Source organism: Varanus komodoensis, unplaced genomic scaffold (assembly GCF_004798865.1).
Source record: "Varanus komodoensis strain SLA01 unplaced genomic scaffold, ASM479886v1 scaffold22, whole genome shotgun sequence".
Classification (NCBI taxonomy): domain Eukaryota; kingdom Metazoa; phylum Chordata; class Lepidosauria; order Squamata; family Varanidae; genus Varanus; species Varanus komodoensis.
Genome location: NW_025335606.1, coordinates 18859821 through 18877325, shown reverse-complemented (window position 1 = coordinate 18877325; position 17505 = coordinate 18859821). Strand labels below are relative to the sequence as shown.

Below are 17505 nucleotides of genomic sequence, written 5' to 3'. Positions count from 1 at the left end.
ATAATCTCGAGATTCAGGGTTGAACAGACAGCTGAAAGTGGGCAAGCAGGGAGCTCTAAAAGCTGGGGACTATGTAAATTCCATGAACAGCTACCCATGAGTTGTATAAACCATGAGCAGTTGAGTCAAGGGAGTGAGCAAGCATGTTGCCTTCCAACCACTCACCACTTCCGCTTTGTTTCCACTTCTAAAAACAAGCCAGGAACTGGGTCATGCTCTGCAATATCTGAACAGCAGCCTGGGGTTTTAACCTATGGCTTGCTATTGGTTTAAAACTCTGGATTGTTTCTCCCTGAACAACTCAGAGTGCCACAGAACACCCAGGAACAGGGTGTTGGCAGATCATTTAGCAAAGTGAAAATGGCAAGTGGTAGCTGGTTGCCTAGTTTGCTGTGATACTGTCTTGACTACCAATGATTTAAAGTGCATGGGGTAGTCATTATGTGCAAACTTGGTCAATTATATGGCATATTCAGCCAAAGGGTTGAGTGTTATTTCTCTTCTGTACTTGATCTGAGTAACGTCAAGGTACAGAACTGGGAATTATGTGGGAAGGTAGGAGGGAATGGACCCCAGAATACACACTGTCCTCTGACAGGGTTTGCCTACCCAAGTGTTCCCCTGCCAACATGACTGAGGAATCCAAAGGGAATGGATCCACCACAGGGTCTCACCAGGTTCTGATCATCGAAGGCCCCTGAACAAAGCTCCTGATACAAATCGGGATCTATGTGCAGATCATCATCCGACAGAGGCTCAGGTGTGGCAGCCGATTCTAGCTGTTCCTTTAGCAGCTGCAGATCATCCTCCCGCCCCCGTAACATCTATTGAGCATTTAGGGAAAAGGGGTGTGGGGGGGGGGGAAGCAGTGAGAGAGAGAAAGAGAAAGGAGCAAGAAAGAGAAAAAGAGAGAGAGAGAAAGAGAGAGAGAGGAAAGCATTAAAGAAGCCATCCCTCTGGCTTCATAAGCACAAGGCAATGAAAACAGCACAAACACACCCCTCTCTTCCTGTGCACAGCAATGGTGAAAACAGAAAATGGGGCTCACTGAATGGCAAGCAGCAAAGCGCAAAAAGAAAAGAAAATCCCAACACCCACTTATTTTCCAAAAATTGAGAGCTTAGGAGAAAAAGCTGAGTCAAGTTTAAAGAAGCAGGGCCAAATGGCCCAGAAAAAAATCTGCAGCTAAAAATGTATCTAAACTGGGCTCTCAGGTGCCCATACTTCTCCATGCCAACCCATTAAATATCAGGCTGGGCCTAAACATGCAGCAGAACAAGATGGAGAATGAGGTGCTAACACGGATGGGAGCATTTCACACAAAAGAATCTCTTGACACCTGCCAGCTCCCTATTATTATTGTTATTGTTGTTATTTTCTTTTTTTAATTGGGAGGATGGTTTGATGCAAAGCAAAGTGCCTCCCTCCAGCATCATCTTTACTGGAGCCGTCCTGAGATCTTGTATAATAGGACGGCATACAAAAGCTTTCAATCAATCAATCAATCAATCAATACAAAATCAATCAATCAATACTGTGATCCAATAGAATGGCTTTGTGTTTTGAGCCTCAGCCACCAATCTTTGCCTTCTACTTAGAGCAACTTATTTGTCTATTAGCTTCACTGGTTTCCTTCTGAGAAATGAATATTTTGTGACTAGACACACCCAGTATAGTAGCTTTTTATGAATGGGCAAGTCCACCACACCCCAGTCATTTTGTGAGGTGGCTATGATATGCCAGCTTTCTTTGAATTATTTTTTTAACATGCCACTGCAGCACTCCCCATCTGCCATCTGAAGCAGCACTGACTATTCAAGTGGTCTGGAACTTTCCCAACCTCATTCTGCTGCAAGTATAGACCAGGCCTCCTCCTGCTCCCACTAGCTAGGGAAAAAAAATCCCAGGAGTCCCAACTTAACACTCATCTATTTTCAATCCTGAGTTTTAAATTAAAAAGAAAAAAGAAAAAAAACTGGAGGGAAAAAGGAAACTTACCGAAGCTGGAAAATATTTATAGGACTCCTAGGAAGAAAAGAATGGGAAAAAAAAAATCACGTGTGAGCTACACACAAATCAACAGCTTCAATTTGAGGTGGCTGCCACTCTGGAGTAGAGCAGCCAAGAAAGTGCCCCGCAGAGAAAACATGCAATGATCTCTGGGCAGCAAGCGCCCACCAGAACACTCACCCGAGCCCGGACCTGGCATTGCCGCAGACGGCACTTCTGACGGATCTTGTTGGGGCCCCCGAACTTCTTCATATCACGGCAGAAATCGCACTGCCCGCAATCCTCCGTGCGCCGGCAAGCCTCGCATTCACCGCACATGCGTGCCGAACGCTTGATCTGCTGCAGGCAAGGAAAGTGGTGTGAGGCATGAAAACTTGAGATGTGGTCTCCACTGTGCTTGTTTGAATGCCCCTGCCCCAGCAACTATTCAGTGTCTTACAAGAGCAGGGATAAGTAAAGCATGGTCACACATTAATACTGGTGATGGAATTTGTGGTGGTGGTTCTGGTTTCAAAAGGAAAAGGAAAGAGCAACCATCTTGCTTGTAGCACAGTGTCGTGCCTGACGGCTCGACAGAGACGTCGACTCGCGAGAAAGAGTCAAACGTTCACAATGAGAATCAGGCATTAGAACAAGGGGACTTATACTTGGGGCCCAGTGCCCAAAAGGGCCCCCTGCAGCCTGACTCTGGGACTGCTGAGCAAGTAGCCCCCTCACACCCTGACTCTTTGGCCTCTGAGTAAATTGCCTCCCCACAGCCCGACTGTGAGGCTCCTGAATGAGTAGCTTCTCCTCATCCTGTCTCTGAGGTGATTGAACAAGTTGCCCCCGCCCCCCCGCACGCCTCCTGACTCTGAAGCTGCTTGGCAGAGTTCAGGAGAACAAGAAGACATTACAGTGAATCTGGCAGACGCCCAATTTAGGAGGAGTTTAAGGCGTCTAGATCAATTGTGGCTCGACCAATTGAGAAGATAGGACAGAGGTTTGTCCCACCCACGAGCGGAAAGACGTGACAGGAAAATCTAATCCAATGAGGGCTTCTCAGATACTTCAGAAAGGAGGGGGCAACTGTGTTGCTAGGAGTTCCCCCCTAGAGATTATCTGTTGCATTGTAAATCTTGTAGAAAGTAGCAATAAAAGTCTTTAGTTTTATGGCTGGCTGCTGTGTGAGTTAATTGGAGACATGAGTTACGACCTCACGACAGCTTGCCCCCTCCTTTCTGCGTGCTCCAGCACAAACAGGAGCGTTGAATCTCACACAGCCAGGCAAAGATTTTCTCTCTCTTTTTCTCTTTCTCTTTTTGGAGCATCGCAACAATGGATCCCGCAGCCCAGGTTTCACCAGGGGACCGGAATCTGCTAGATGAAAACGCCCTTCTAAGGAACAAATATACAGAGGTGACTCAACAAATAAATGACCTACGTGCAGAGTTAAATATTCTTCGGGCTGCTCAGCCGGCGGCAGCTCCCCCACAGGCTCCTGTGTTAAAATTGAGACGCTGCCCAGTAGAGCCCCCCCCCCCGCAAGTACGACAGGAGAAAAGAAGGATTTACGACTTTCAAAGCGCAATGTGAGCTGTACATACATCTTCGCCAAAATGACTTTACTGATGAGAAAACCAAGGTAGGCTTCTTAATTAATCAACTTACTGGGCCAGCTGCTTGTTCGTCAACCACAAGACTGATAGCTCAGGACTCCATTTTGAATAACGAGACAACTTTCCTCAATGCCTTAGAAGAGTTTCTAGGCATGGGGGCTCGCAAAGAAATGGCCATCTGTGAGATTAAACGCCTGCAGCAGGGAGTGGGCTCAGCTACAGACTACACGAGCAAATTCCAGTTTTTAATGAATGACTCGGGGTGGAACGAAGAGGCCTTGATGGTGCAGTACCAAGAGGCCTAAGGGGGGAGATTCTAGATGACTTGGCCAGTGCTCCTCTGCCAGACAATTTGCAACAGTTAATGCTTGTGACCATCCAACTTGATGCAAAGCTGACTGAGTGGGAACAAGAAAGGCCCAAAAGCCGCCCTGGCCCAATGCCAGCTAGAGAAAAATGGTTCCCCTGGACAGAGGCCAAGCCCCGCTGACTCACACCAGATTACTAAGTTGCCGAGGCAATGGCTCAGCCAGAGCCGGAGCCAATGCAGCTGGGAGCTGCCAGGCCTTGCATTCCAAGAGGGGGGAGTGTTTACCGCCGTCCAGCTGGACCATGTTTTGTTTGTGGACAGATAGGACACCTGGCCCGGTTTTGTCTGTGGAAAAAGCAGGCGGGAAACTTCCAGTCCCAGCATTGTTAAGCACCGTGATACTGGGACCTATAGTCCGACCACAAGGGTACCCCTCCCCCACAGGACCTCCTCTGCCAAGACACCTGCTGATTGATGCCACTTTACAAGCACACCCACATCCTGCAATACGAGCCACCGCACTGTTTGATAGTGGTGCCACTGCTTCATTTTTGGATGAGAAATTGGCTGAGAAACACTCCTTTCCTACGTCTTTGCTACCAGCCCCACTTCAGGTGGACTCAATCCAGAAGCACCCCCTGCAGGGAGGCCCTTCCTCCCACCAGTCCTCCCCACTCACCTTGCAGATTGGCAGGCATCGCGAACAGACTGTTTTCTTGTTGGTGAAGGATTTATAGTACCCCCTGGTACTTGGCATGGACTGGCTAGTCAAACATGAACCCCAGCTATCATGGGACTCTGGACAAATACATTTCAATTCGACATTTTGTTCCCAACATTGTACTGATTCTCCCACCCAAACTCCTTAAATCTCCCCCCCACCCCACGCCTTCCACCACCGCTCTTCCTCCATGGTATCAAGATTTTTGGGATGTCTTTGATCCGCAGGAGGCAGACAAACTACGTCCTCACCACACGTGTGACATGGAAATCCACATACAGCTGAGGGCCACACTTCCAGTCGGCAAATTGAGGCCCATGTCACCAAAAGAGCTGCAGGTCCTTAAAGAATTCATTTCCACCAACCTAAAAAATAGGTTTCATTCACCTGTCCTCATCACCTACTTTGACCACACCCATCATTGTCCCCCGAAAAAATTCCGAAGAACCCAGAGTCTGTATCGATTACCACCACCTGAATGTCATCACAGTCCCCAACACGCACTCCATGCCACTAATCTCCTAGATTTTAGAATGCCTGGGTCAAGCATGCATTTTTACCAAATTGGATCTTTGCAATGCCTACAATTTGCTCCGCATCCGCCCTGGGTTTGAGCACCTGACGGCCTTCTCGTCTAGATTTGGCAACTTCGAGTTTTTAGTGACGACTTTTGGAATCGTAAATTCGGGACAATGGTTTTCCAGGCTTATCAATGAAATCTTCCACGATTTTCTAGATGACTTTTTGATCGCCTACCTGGATGATTTGTAAATCTTTTCCAACGACCCGGAGTCTCACATACGCCATGTACGAGCCGTTCTCCAATGCATGCGTGAGAACCACCTCTCTGCTAAGTTTGAAAAATGCGAGTCCCACACTACTTCTCTCATGTATCTCAGCTACCAAATTTCCCAAGATGGACTGCAGATGGACCCCGAGAAGGTACGAGCTGTACTGTCCTGGCAACTGCCACGAACGAAGTGGGAACTACAAAAAATTTTTAGGATTTGCAAATTTCTACCGCCAGTTCATACCTCACTTTTTTCGTTTGACAGCCCCATTGATGGACCTTTTGAAGGGAAAGGGACGACGCCTGAACTGGCCTCCCAATGTTGCACTGGCGTTCACCACCTTAAAATGTCATTTCGCTTCAGAAAACCAACTGATCCATCCTGACACGTCTGCACCTTTCATACTGCAAACCGATGCCTCCAATAAGGCCGCTGGAGCAGTCCTATGGCAGCCATGGAAGGGTTCTGTCAGTGACCTCAGACCGGTTGCGTTTTATTCACGCAAACTCTCAAGTTCAGAGTAGAACTACACCATTTGGCAGAAGGAATTGTTGGCTATCAAAGCAGCCCTGGAAGAATGGTGGTATTTGCTTGAAGGGGCCTCCCACACGGTCCTCATTCAAACAGACCATAAGAACTTGGTCCATTTCGCCTCGATCAAGATCCTCAACCAAAGGCAAGCACGGTGGGCTTTGTTCTTCGCCCGTTTTTGCTTTCCCATAGAATATATCCTGCCATCAAAAAACTTCCTAGAGGACGCTCTGTCCAGGAAACCCGAATACTTTGAAGATAACGAAGTAAAACCTGACCCTGCTCCCATCTTGCAGCCAGGAATGATTGCCGCAGTCACCACTTCCGCCTCCTGGCATACAGACCTTCACCAGGCCCAACAGGCTGACCCTTTCGTCTGGACCAAGAGAGTAGAAATGGAGACAGGCACCCTACCTGCCGTCTACACCTTTGAGGACAATATCTTGCTAAACAACCAAGCTGCATACGTACCATTGCCACTCAGAGAACGTGTATTGCAGCAATGTCACAATTCCCCATTCATGGGACATTTTGGTGTGTATAAAATATTGCATACAATTACTAGAGACCTTTGGTGGCCTCACTTGAGCTACGAGGTCAAATTGTATGTTCTCTCCTGCCCCACATGCCAACGGGCCAAATGCCAACCTGGCAAGCCCCCAGGTTTACTCCAGCCATTAGAAACCCCTCCCCGCCCCTGGCACACTGTTTCCCTGGACTTCATCACGTATTTACCCCTGTTCAGTGGCTTCACCACCATATTGGTTATCACAGACTTATTCACCAAAATGGCCCACTTTATCCCCTGCATGGGGCTTCCTTCAGCCAAGACCACAGCCTCTCTGTACATCATATTTATAAATCACATGGGTGGCCCCTTGCATTAATAACAGACCGGGGCAGTCAGTTCACCTCACGGTTCTGGCGGGAACTTCTGTCCATGCTCAAAGTCGACTTACGCCCCTCTTTGGCACATCACCCACAAACAGACGGTCAAACAGAGCATCTAAATGCGACCCTTGAGCAGTACCTCCACTGCTATGTGAACTATCAACAAGACGATTGGCTCTCCTTTCTCCCTTTGGCAGAGTTCGCATACAACAATTCTGTTTACACCTCTACTCGACAGATGCCCTTCTATGCGAACCTGGGTTACCACCGTCAAGCATTTCCCTCCACATTGCCAGTAACTTCCGTCCCTGCCGCCAGTAATTTCCTGCACAACTTGGCTTCAGTACAGTCCGTACTCAGACAACAGAGGGCCAAGATGGCCTACAAAGAAGTTGCGGACCGACACAGACAGCCTGGAACTCCTCTCCACGTGGGTGACTGGGTCTGGCTGTCTACCAAATTTCTTCCCCTTTCAGTGCCCTCCCGCAAATTGGCCCACAAGTGTGCAGGGCCATTTCAAATTGTCTCCCAGATCAACCCCATAGCCTTTCTCTTGGCTTTGCCTCCCTCTATGAAAATACACCTGGTTTTTCATTGGGCGCTACTTTCTCCTGCCCCCCAATCACACCCCCTCCGCTCTCTACTTCCCCCACCTCCGCCCATGTTGGTGGATGGACAAGAAGAATTTGAAATCGAAGAGATCCTTGACTCTAGAGGGGATGCCTGCAATATCTAGTACACTGGAAGGGCTACCCCCCCCCCGAGGAACACAGTTGGGGGCCCCTTGACCACATTCACGCACCTTTTCTCCTAAGACGATTCCACACTTGTTTCCCGCACAAACCAGGTGGCACATGTCTCTTGCATCGTCGGGGGAGGGGAGGTTGTGGAGGGGGGGGTAGTGTCGTGCCTGACGGCTCGACAGAGACGTCGACTCGCAAGAAAGAGTCAAACGTTCACAATGAGAATCAGGCATTAGAACAAGGGGACTTATACTTGGGGCCCAGTGCCCAAAAGGGCCCCCTGCAGCCTGACTCTGGGACTGCTGAGCAAGTAGCCCCCTCACACCCTGACTCTTTGGCCTCTGAGTAAATAGCCTCCCCACAGCCTGACTGTGAGGCTTCTGAATGAGTAGCTTCTCCTCATCCTGTCTCTGAGGTGATTGAACAAGTTGCCCCCTGCCTCTGAAGCTGCTGGGCAGAGTTCAGGAGAACAAGAAGACATAACAGTGAATTTGGCAGACGCCCAACTTAGGAGGAGTTTAAGGCATCTAGATCAATTGTGGCTCGACCAATTGAGAAGATAGGACAGAGGTTTGTCCCACCCATGAGCGGAAAGATGTGACAGGAAAATCTAATCCCACGTGGGCTTCTCAGATACTTCAGAAAGGAGGGGGTAGCTGTGTTGCTAGGAGCTCTCCGCTAGAGCTTATCTGTTGCATCATAAATCTTATAGAAAGTAGCAATAAAAGTCTTTAGTTTTATGGCCAGCTGCTGTGTGAGTTAATTGGAGACATGAGTTACGACCTCATGACACACTGGCATCTCCAATGTGGGTATCAATGAGCCCACAGAAACCTTTCCTGGCACTCCTCAGGTTCCTTGTCCCTCCTAGTTTTTATTGTATTTAGGATGTACATGTTTAATGTACATTGGAAGGATGGCATGATATGCTCAAACACTCCTTCTGGACCATCTTTGTTGGGTCCAAAAGAGTGGTCTTGCTCTTGAAGCTAATAGTCCACCTCTGCCTTGGGCTGAGCCATGTCAACGTTTTGGCCCCAGCATCTACTGTTAAGGAGCTACATGTGTAGTCTATCATCTCTAGTTAATATGATGCACAGGGTTTTAAGTAGAGATGGATGAGGAAAATGGATTCATCCATGTGGCTTATAAATGGTTAAATGGCTTAAATGGTTAGTTTAAATTGATCATTTGTGCCCTATTAACAGCAGAAGAGTTGTTATTACAACACTTGAAGCAGACATGCTCACCTCCCATAATGCAGTGGATTAAGGGCTTTATAACGCTTCCGTATTTGATCAGTTGGCACACAGGCGCCATGTTCTAACAGTTACTTATTTGGTGGTCTTTGCTATTTTGTTGAAGTCTCCATACAACTGTTAGAAAGTTGTATTGTCATCTTTATGTTTAAAGAGGGGCCCTGGCTCCTGCACATTACAATCTGCTCAGATAGATTCTTCCAGATCTGAGGAGGAGACAAAGGAGCAGAGGACTTTTCAGTTTCAAAATTACCTAGTGAAGATTCTCAGGCAGAGCATGACAACCAGCAGGCCTTGGAAAAAGAGGGAAACATTTCACAGCAGGGAGATAGGAGAAGATGGGGGAGTCCTTTGATGCTATCAGGAGATGATAGGTGAAGCAACATGACCTATTACAAGGTCTCTAGCATTCCCTCCCTCCAACCTTCACACAGAAGTCACCCTGAGGGTGAAGTCAGAATTTTTCTGAAGGAAAGAATGTCTCAGTGTGGATCCAGCTGTTCACATGGGAAGATGCTTCTCCGACTTCTCAAGGAGAATGTTACTTTAATTTATACTGTACTACCATCAGTAAAGCTCTAATTAAATGACTGTGCTTCTAAGTTCCTATCTATGTCTGCTGGGAAGGCAAAGAGGGAAAGAACTGCTATATATTCTATGCAAACTATGGATGCAATATTATAAATATTACAATTTTGTATTATTCTGCTGATATTTCAAAATTAAGAAGGGGCAGCTCAAGTAGCAGAGCTAGGGATGTGCCTGAGATCTGGAAAGCCACTGCCAATCAGAGTACACAGCACTGGACAAGATGGACATGCTCTTATGCCTAGAACCCACCCACCTAGCAGAAACCTATCCAGGTCCTAAATGTCCATTTGTGAGTAGTGATGGGGCCCAGCTCTCTCACGCTACAGCATTCTCAGCCAGACAGTTCAGATTTGGAGTGTGAGATAAATGGGGCAGAAGAGGAGCTGGCAGATGAATGAAAAGTCAAGGTTAACAAGCAAGATTTGTCAGGCAGCAATTAAGACCCAACCATCATAGGAACAGGGGTTGAGGGAGGCACTGTAGAACAAAGAGGGGAGGAAAGTAAATTCCTAGACCCTGTGAGGCAGTGCCAAGTCAAACAGGCAGACTAATTAGCCAATGTCAGGCATTCCCATTCCAGAAGCAGTGTGACCCACCAAACCAATGGAATTAAGAAAAAGAAGCAGGGAAGGAGCTATTCCAGTTCAGAATCAGCTTTCACATGGGCAGTAGCTAATCTCACAGACTGAATGAATCATTATTTGATTCATGCAACTTGTAACAGCTCTCATAGTAAACAGTTCTCACAGTAATGCCTGTTAAACCCCAGTAAAGGTCTATATTTTAGGAGCTTTCATTTTGGTCTGTTGGAAAGGAAAAGTGTGGGGGCAGGGGGGAAATGCTCACAATAGTATGTATAGACCACCTGTTAAGTGCTCAATCATTAAAGCAGCCAATTTTATTTTAAATAAATATATCAAGCAGGAGTATACATACAATACTAAAGCCAACAAGAATCAATATTAAGCCAGATTAAATGAGTAAAGATGAAACTGCAAGGCTCAAGCTTAAGGCTGTGAACCCGGCAAACAAAGCCTGACTTCTGGAAAGTAACATCCTTGGTTCCCTCAGTGCTGGGTCCTGAAAAGAAGCCTTTTTACTTGATTCTAAAACTTGGGAAAGAGTAAGATGGAGAACATGTTTCCTCACATCTCAGAGCTTGCTACACATGCTTCCCCCCACCCCAAAATTAAGGTTGCATTGGGAAGGTAGGATGACCCAGTTACCTCTAGTTGCTGGCCTAAGGTACTGTGGCTCAGCCTCTGAACAGTCTTCAAGACTGCTCTACATGCGGCACCTTACAGAAGTCTAAACTGGACATTAAGGAAGCCCACATGTCATAATGATCAAGTGCAGCGGACAGAGTGCCTGCCATCTCAGCAACAGAGCCAAGGAGTAGAGACTTCCAGCCAAGGGAACATGAGGGACAACTATGCAATGCCCCAGACACGAGTGCATACTTACTTATCCAGATACACCAAACATGTCCCAAATTCTTAGAAACAGATATAGTCACCTGTGAGTGATGTCAATCAATTTAAGAGTTCTTTCTTCTCTCCATACACAGGCACAACCAAATCGTCAGACACAGTAACGAACATAAAAAGAGCCCTAACAAGTCAAGCTAAAGGTCCATCTATTTCTGCTGTCTAATAGTGGACAGTCAGATGCCTCAGGAAGCTCACAAGCAGGGATGGAACAGCCTGCCTCCTTTTGTCCAGAGCATCTGGTATGGAGATTTTGTTTAACTATGGAGGATACTAGCTCTTGATAAACTGATTTTATATTACAAGACAATCTGACATGTTCAATGGGCTTTACTCCCAGTGAAATAAGAACAAATAGCAGTCTTAATCTGCCAATTCCATTTTTAACACTAATAGAGCTCATCCATGTACAGATTGGATCTATGGACTTCATTGTCAATGAAGCTGTGAAGATTAACGGACCAAGAAAGTTTAAAATATGCATGCCAATCACTTAGTCCATGCTCTAGTCTGATTTCATTCAAACTGCAATATCTATGGTCTAAATAAGCAGGTAATCAGATGCTGGAAGTGTATAACAAAGAGCAAAAAGGATAATTCCAACTGCATCATATTTTGGATGTGTTGGTTTGCATCATCAGATGGAGGACCTAGGGCCACCCTCACCCAGTGAGAAAGCTATGGAGGCAGGCAAGCATTATTTGCTCCGTTTAGAGGCCCACCTTTCTCATATCACTGCCACCACATCTCAGTTCTCTACGAAAATTGTCTTAACCCAGAAAAATATCAATGGACAGCAGGAGGGGAGCACAAAGCAAACATACAGTTGAGCAGCAATTTGGCTGCTGCTTTACAATATGTAACATCTGCTGTTTTACAATCTATTACATTGTAATTGTATTGGCTGATTTTATTAATCGCTTTTGTGCTTTCAATTTTGTAACGCACTTCTTAAGATTTTTAAACAACAAAAAATAATTACAGGGCACAAGAGGCAAGATGAATTTTAAAATTAAAGAAAGGTGTGAGTCAAAATCTCATAAACGCTGATGTAGCTCATGTTTGAAAATTCCCAAGGATAAACAAACTCAGCTTTGAATAAACAATAGAGGCAAAGGGAGGCAAAAAACAAAACATGTTTCAGAAACTAGGCAACAAGAATAAAATATGAAGTTGTTCAGGAAACAAGGAATAAAGAGGCATTGATCCAATTTCCAGCTAAATAGATTTTGATTTGTTATTTGGATAAGTGTTCCACTTAGGTGTCAAAGGCCTCAGTTGGACATGTCTATCAAATGAACCACACCAACAAATGACAAAACTTGACATGTAATTAGCTGCAGGAGACCTACTGCAGTCCTGCATTTTCAAACAATAATTCCATCTTCATTTTTGAATAACTTGAGCAGGCAGAAACTGGGCAAGATATTTATTTACCTGTACTACATCAAACAGTCAGAGCATGACTGTTGGGAAGAGGCAGTTGCCCCAGAATTTTACAGGATGCTTAATTTGCATACCAGTATTCTGGAATTAGAAAGCCACTGGTGACCCATCCATGAAAAAATCTTACTTTTGAGCTGCGACTCTGCTCTAAGGCCAGTTCCTGGGCCTTCGCACGTAACTCATCCTTCTCGGCACATTCCCGCTCACCCTCACGGTCCTTCTCCTTGGACTTTTTATGCCTGTACCGAATCTCAAGTGTTGGATCTCTCTCTATAGGACCAAAAAAGAAACAAATTAAGGATAACCAAAGGTTGCAAGTCCTGTTGCAGAGAATGGTCTCAAAGTACTGGCTGATGTGTGTCTGCATCAAAAGTTAAGACAGCCTGTTTCAGCCAGTTGTTTTACAGGATGCACTGAGGAAAAGCGGGATAAAATTATAACAAGTAAACCAACTACTTCACTGGTATTTCACCAGAAGTTGAGAGGTACAGTGTCGCCCCTAGCAGGGTACACATGTAATTTACAAATACAGTTCCAGGCTTTCCCAGAGGAAATGAGTTATCTGGATTCATTTCAATTGGGCTTCAGGCCTCATTTTGGAAAGGAAACTGCCTTGGTCACCCTGTGGGATGACCTCTGCCAGGAGACAGACAGGAGGAGTTCAACAATGTTGATTCTCCTGGACCTCTCAGCAGCTTTCAGTATCATGGAGTTCCACAGGGCTATATTTTGTCCCCCATGCTTTTCAACATCTACATGAAACCACTGGGAAAGCTCATCCAGAGGTTCAGCCTGAAGCATCATCTGTATGATGGTGACACTCGGTTCTACGTCTTGTTCTCATCTAACCCAGGTGGTTGACCAAAATACGTCTGTGTCCAGATGTGTGTATTTCCAAAATACACAACAGAAGAAAGATTTCTTTTAAAAGTTTTCTTCTCAAGAATAACATGGCTGCCAACAAACTATTCCAGTATGGTACATTCTGAGCATTTCTCAGGATGCCTTGTTATACATTTCTACTGCTGCTCCCCATCTCTAGAACTCCCTCCCCAGGGAAATTCTCCTGGCACCATCTCTATGTTCTTTTCGATGCCAGGCAAAGACATACCTTTTTTTAAAAAAATAATGCTTAGCCCTTATGAATGCTGTGGCCTTTTTATATTGCTATTATATTGATGTTCTTAATTTTTTAAGTGTTTAATAGGTTTTAATGTGTTGTTAAGTATATATATGTTTCATATGTTGTAAACCACCTAGAAAGGTCTTTTGGCAGTTATAAGCAGTTAGTCCAATAAAGGATTACAAACAACACTTTCTAATAGGTTACAAAGGTAAAAGTTACAATGGTATGACCTCTTCCACCTGCATACCAAAGCAGAAAGATGTTCCAAAAGAAGGGAGTGGTGTCTCCAGATGAAAGGATGAGGTGCTATTCCGGAGATGGGAGGGGGAGAATGTGTAAATTGCTCTTTGATTTTGTTGCTGCTATCTATTGGGTGTTAACTGGCCCTTTTTGAAAAGGCACTGAGTTAGATTCAGCTACATTTCAAGACACACATGCAGCTTAACAAAAAGCAGAGCTTTCTCTGGCCTAGCTATTGCCAATAATTGCATGATTTATTGCTTTGCCATCAGTGACCATTCTCAACCATTACCTGGGCTCAGGTCAACAAGTTGAAGCTCAATCCAGACAAGACAGAGGTACAGTTAGTGGGAAGTCTGTCCAGTCAACTGGGGAATGTTCAGCCTGACCTGGATAGGGTTGTGCTCCCCCTAAAGGACAAGGTTCACAGCCTTGGACTTCTCCTGGATCCCAAGTTGCCACTTGTTGCTCAGGTGGACGCATAGTCATAAGTGCTTTGCACTAGCTTTCGGCTGGTTTATCAGCTGCATCCCTACTTGGATGAGTGGAGCCTTGCTGCACTTATCCACACACTGATAACCTCATGCCTGCATCACTGTAATGTGCTCTATGTGGGTTGCCTTTGAAAATGGTCTTCAAAGTTCTTCTTTGCCTGCTGATGAAGACTGGCTTTTGTGAATACATCACCCCACTCCTTTGCAGGCTACATTGGCTGCCAATTGCCACCTGGGCCCAATTCAAAGGGTTTACAATAACATAAAGACATAAATGGCTTGAGGACAAGATAACTGAGGAAATGCCTACCTCCATGTGTCCCAACTTGATCACTGAGATCTTCATCAGTGGCCTGCTCCAAATCCCTCCCTGAAATGAAGGGGGGGGTGGCTAGAAGGGCCTTTTCTATCCCACCTTAGGAATTCACTTCCATTAAAGATCTGCCAATCATCTTCTCTCTTCGCTTTTAGATGCCAACTGAAAATATTCCTTTTCCATAACTACTTTGGTGAGTGAGTTGACTTGGTTTAATGCTTCTTATATTGGTTTATTGCTGCTACTGCCATGTTATAAACAATATTACTTTATTTACAATTTTATTTTAGTTAACCACATATTTTAAATGGTTTTATTAATTGAATGATTAACTTTCATGCCCCCTTTATTGCTTTGCTTTCTATATGTTTTATTATGTATTGTTCAAATGCACTGTTAATTGAATTGTTTTATCTGTTGCTGTATAATATATGTTAGCTGCCCAGACAGCATTATGGCTAAGGGTGTGGCATGCAAGTCCAATAAATAAAACAGATTGCATATTATTATTATTGTTCTCTCCCAGTTTAGACAAATATACAAAATGCCTTAAACTGGAATGACTTAATCTCAGAAAAATTTTACAAAAAAGTTTGAGTCTGAAAACAAATGTGATACAAATTCAAAAATCTTACAAGGTTGGGCTTCTTTTTCTTTTAGCCACCATTACTGACCCTGGGGCATTTTTGACAACCTATTTTCAAATAACAGCGATGGTCAAAAATATAGAGTTTTGTTTTGCAAATAAAACCCTGGGATTTCCAGACACACTATCTAAAGGTCACATGCACAAGTACATCTTTCAGCCTTTGCCCAGATTTATGAGGTCTAACTGCAATTCCAGGACCATCTGATTGTTCAGCTCACCTCTGCACTGCATGCAGTACCATTCCCGAATGGCCTTTGCCATCTTCTCAGTAATGTTAATACAGTGGCCATGGAACCATTCATTGCAGTGATCACAGCCTCTGGAGCAGAGAGAAAGCAAGAGAAAAATAAGTATCCTCTAGACAAGGCTTTTCTTCAGTTGAGTATCTAGACTTTCAGCTCTTAGAAAGCATAAAGCCTTCCGTCCCAGGGTAAGGGGACAAGGGAATCTACTGGCAAATTTCTGGGAGCATTGCAGCTCATCAATGAGAATATCTTATAGGAAAAGTAAAAAGGCTTATCCAGCCCCCGCTCTTTTAAATCAGGTTGCTAAAAGGAAATTGGTGGGGGGAGACAAGAATAGATTCTGCTGTGACTGGACTTGAAGCTGTTTCCACACCTAAAATATACTCCTGAACTGAAGAGTTGAGAATGAGCCCCCTTGAGCACCAGTTTGTGATGGAAAGGCAGAGCACAGATTTAATATGTATGTGTACTCTGAGGGTTCCTGCACCTTAATTCTACAGGCATGCTGCCAAGCTGCCTACTGTATTGCACCTAATGATCCTCAATGTTCTAAAAAGCAAAGCAGATCATCTTGCAAATCCAGTGTTTCCCACATTATTATTATTATTATTATTATTATTATTATTATTGCATTGCATGTGTAACCTGCCTTTCTTCCTCTTGCAACAAACCCATATCACACACCACACTATTTCTTCAATAAAAGTATTAAATCTTGAGCACTTTGGAGCTTAGCAAGACTGGACTGCAGCAAGAGAGGCCACCCAGCACACAGGAAGGGGAAAGGGTATTCTAGCATTTAAATCCCACTTAGTTTATCCACTATGCATAAACAAAAATACATCAGTGAAATGTCTTCACATTTCTTCTATTCCTTCCCACAATACTCACATCATGAAACAATTGATATCAGGCTTGCGACAGATGCAGTAAACAGGAGCATTTTCTCCATTTTCTGATTTGGACTCCTCACCCAAAACAGCCAGATCAGGATCAGAGAATTCATCCTGGATTGCAGAAAGACAACAAAATACTAAGTTATAGCAAATGGGAATTAAAAAAAATAAGCATGACATTCTTACCAATACATTCACATATACCAAGGCTGATTACAACACTGATTGCATGTGTATAGGGTTCAAAGTTCCACTGACTATACTGGCACTTACTTAAAACATGCATAAGACTCCATTACAAGTAATGGGTGTGGGGTTGCCTAAAAATCTAGCAGTGGGTTTGCACATCCCAGACGAAAAAGAAGGATGGAAGACATGTCCTCTCGCCCGCCCCTTTTTCTCTGCCAAGAACCCTTGAGTGCCACTGTAATCTAAATAGACTACTCTGCATGAGGCAGCTTGATCTATTTAATTACCCCCCTTCAAAACTTGAATCAAAGGAAGCTCTGACTCGAATCCACCCCCTACCAGGCGCTTGACACCCCCCGCCTCCCTCCCAAGCTCAATCAGAAGCTAGGAATGGATTCCAGGAGCCCTTCCTCCCAAAAAGGGCCATCCTCGTCCCAGCGTTCCCGCACACTAGCCACCCCTCGCTTTGTTTTCCCAGAGATGGAGTAAGAGCTCTAGCTGTTGCAGCGTCCCGTCCCTCACCATGACTTCTCTCTCAACACCGGCCAATTCCCTTGTTCTGAAACAAAACAAGTGGCAAAGCAATGAGAAGTCACCGCGTCTCCCTATATTAATTTCCGTTTCCGAGGTCAAAGAAAGCGCGAAAAATGGATCCGTCTTTTGCGTCACTTCTGCCCTTTGTAAAAATGGCCGCCTTGCCCGCCCTAGCGAAAAAGTGTGGATTGTTTATGGCAGTTCGATAAGGGCAGAATTCAAGTTCCGTTCCTAGTATGAAGATAACCGTATTGTGCTTGCTCAACCTCCCTGATTCGCCCTCCCCACTTTATAGTCTTTATGATGGCTCATTGTCGAAAAGATTTTTTTGTGCTTCCGCACTCCTTTTCCCTCTCTTTATATTAACCTCATTTATTTTTTTCTTATTTTCCCTGTCTTTGTATTGTGTTTAGGTTCTATTCTGTAATGAGCAATTAT

At 44.9% G+C, this 17505-nt stretch overlaps 1 protein-coding gene across 5 annotated transcripts in view; it reads right to left on the bottom strand.

The window, feature by feature from the left end:
- CXXC1 (CXXC finger protein 1) overlaps positions 1-17161 on the bottom strand; it is a 33088-nt gene extending 15927 nt beyond the window's left edge. For 2 of the 5 annotated variants that reach the window (XM_044431264.1, XM_044431268.1), the window contains exons 1-7: positions 17056-17161; positions 16340-16455; positions 15422-15522; positions 12506-12648; positions 2191-2349; positions 1999-2025; positions 675-824 (exon numbers count right to left, since the gene is read on the bottom strand). In XM_044431264.1, coding sequence (XP_044287199.1) covers positions 675-824; positions 1999-2025; positions 2191-2349; positions 12506-12648; positions 15422-15522; positions 16340-16455; positions 17056-17058 — 699 coding nt within the window. In that variant the 5' untranslated portion in view covers positions 17059-17161. The remainder of the gene's footprint in view (positions 1-674; positions 825-1998; positions 2026-2190; positions 2350-12505; positions 12649-15421; positions 15523-16339; positions 16456-17055) is intronic. The other 3 variants (XM_044431265.1, XM_044431266.1, XM_044431267.1) reach the window with 3 other exon arrangements.
- Positions 17162-17505: the final 344 nt, after the last annotated feature.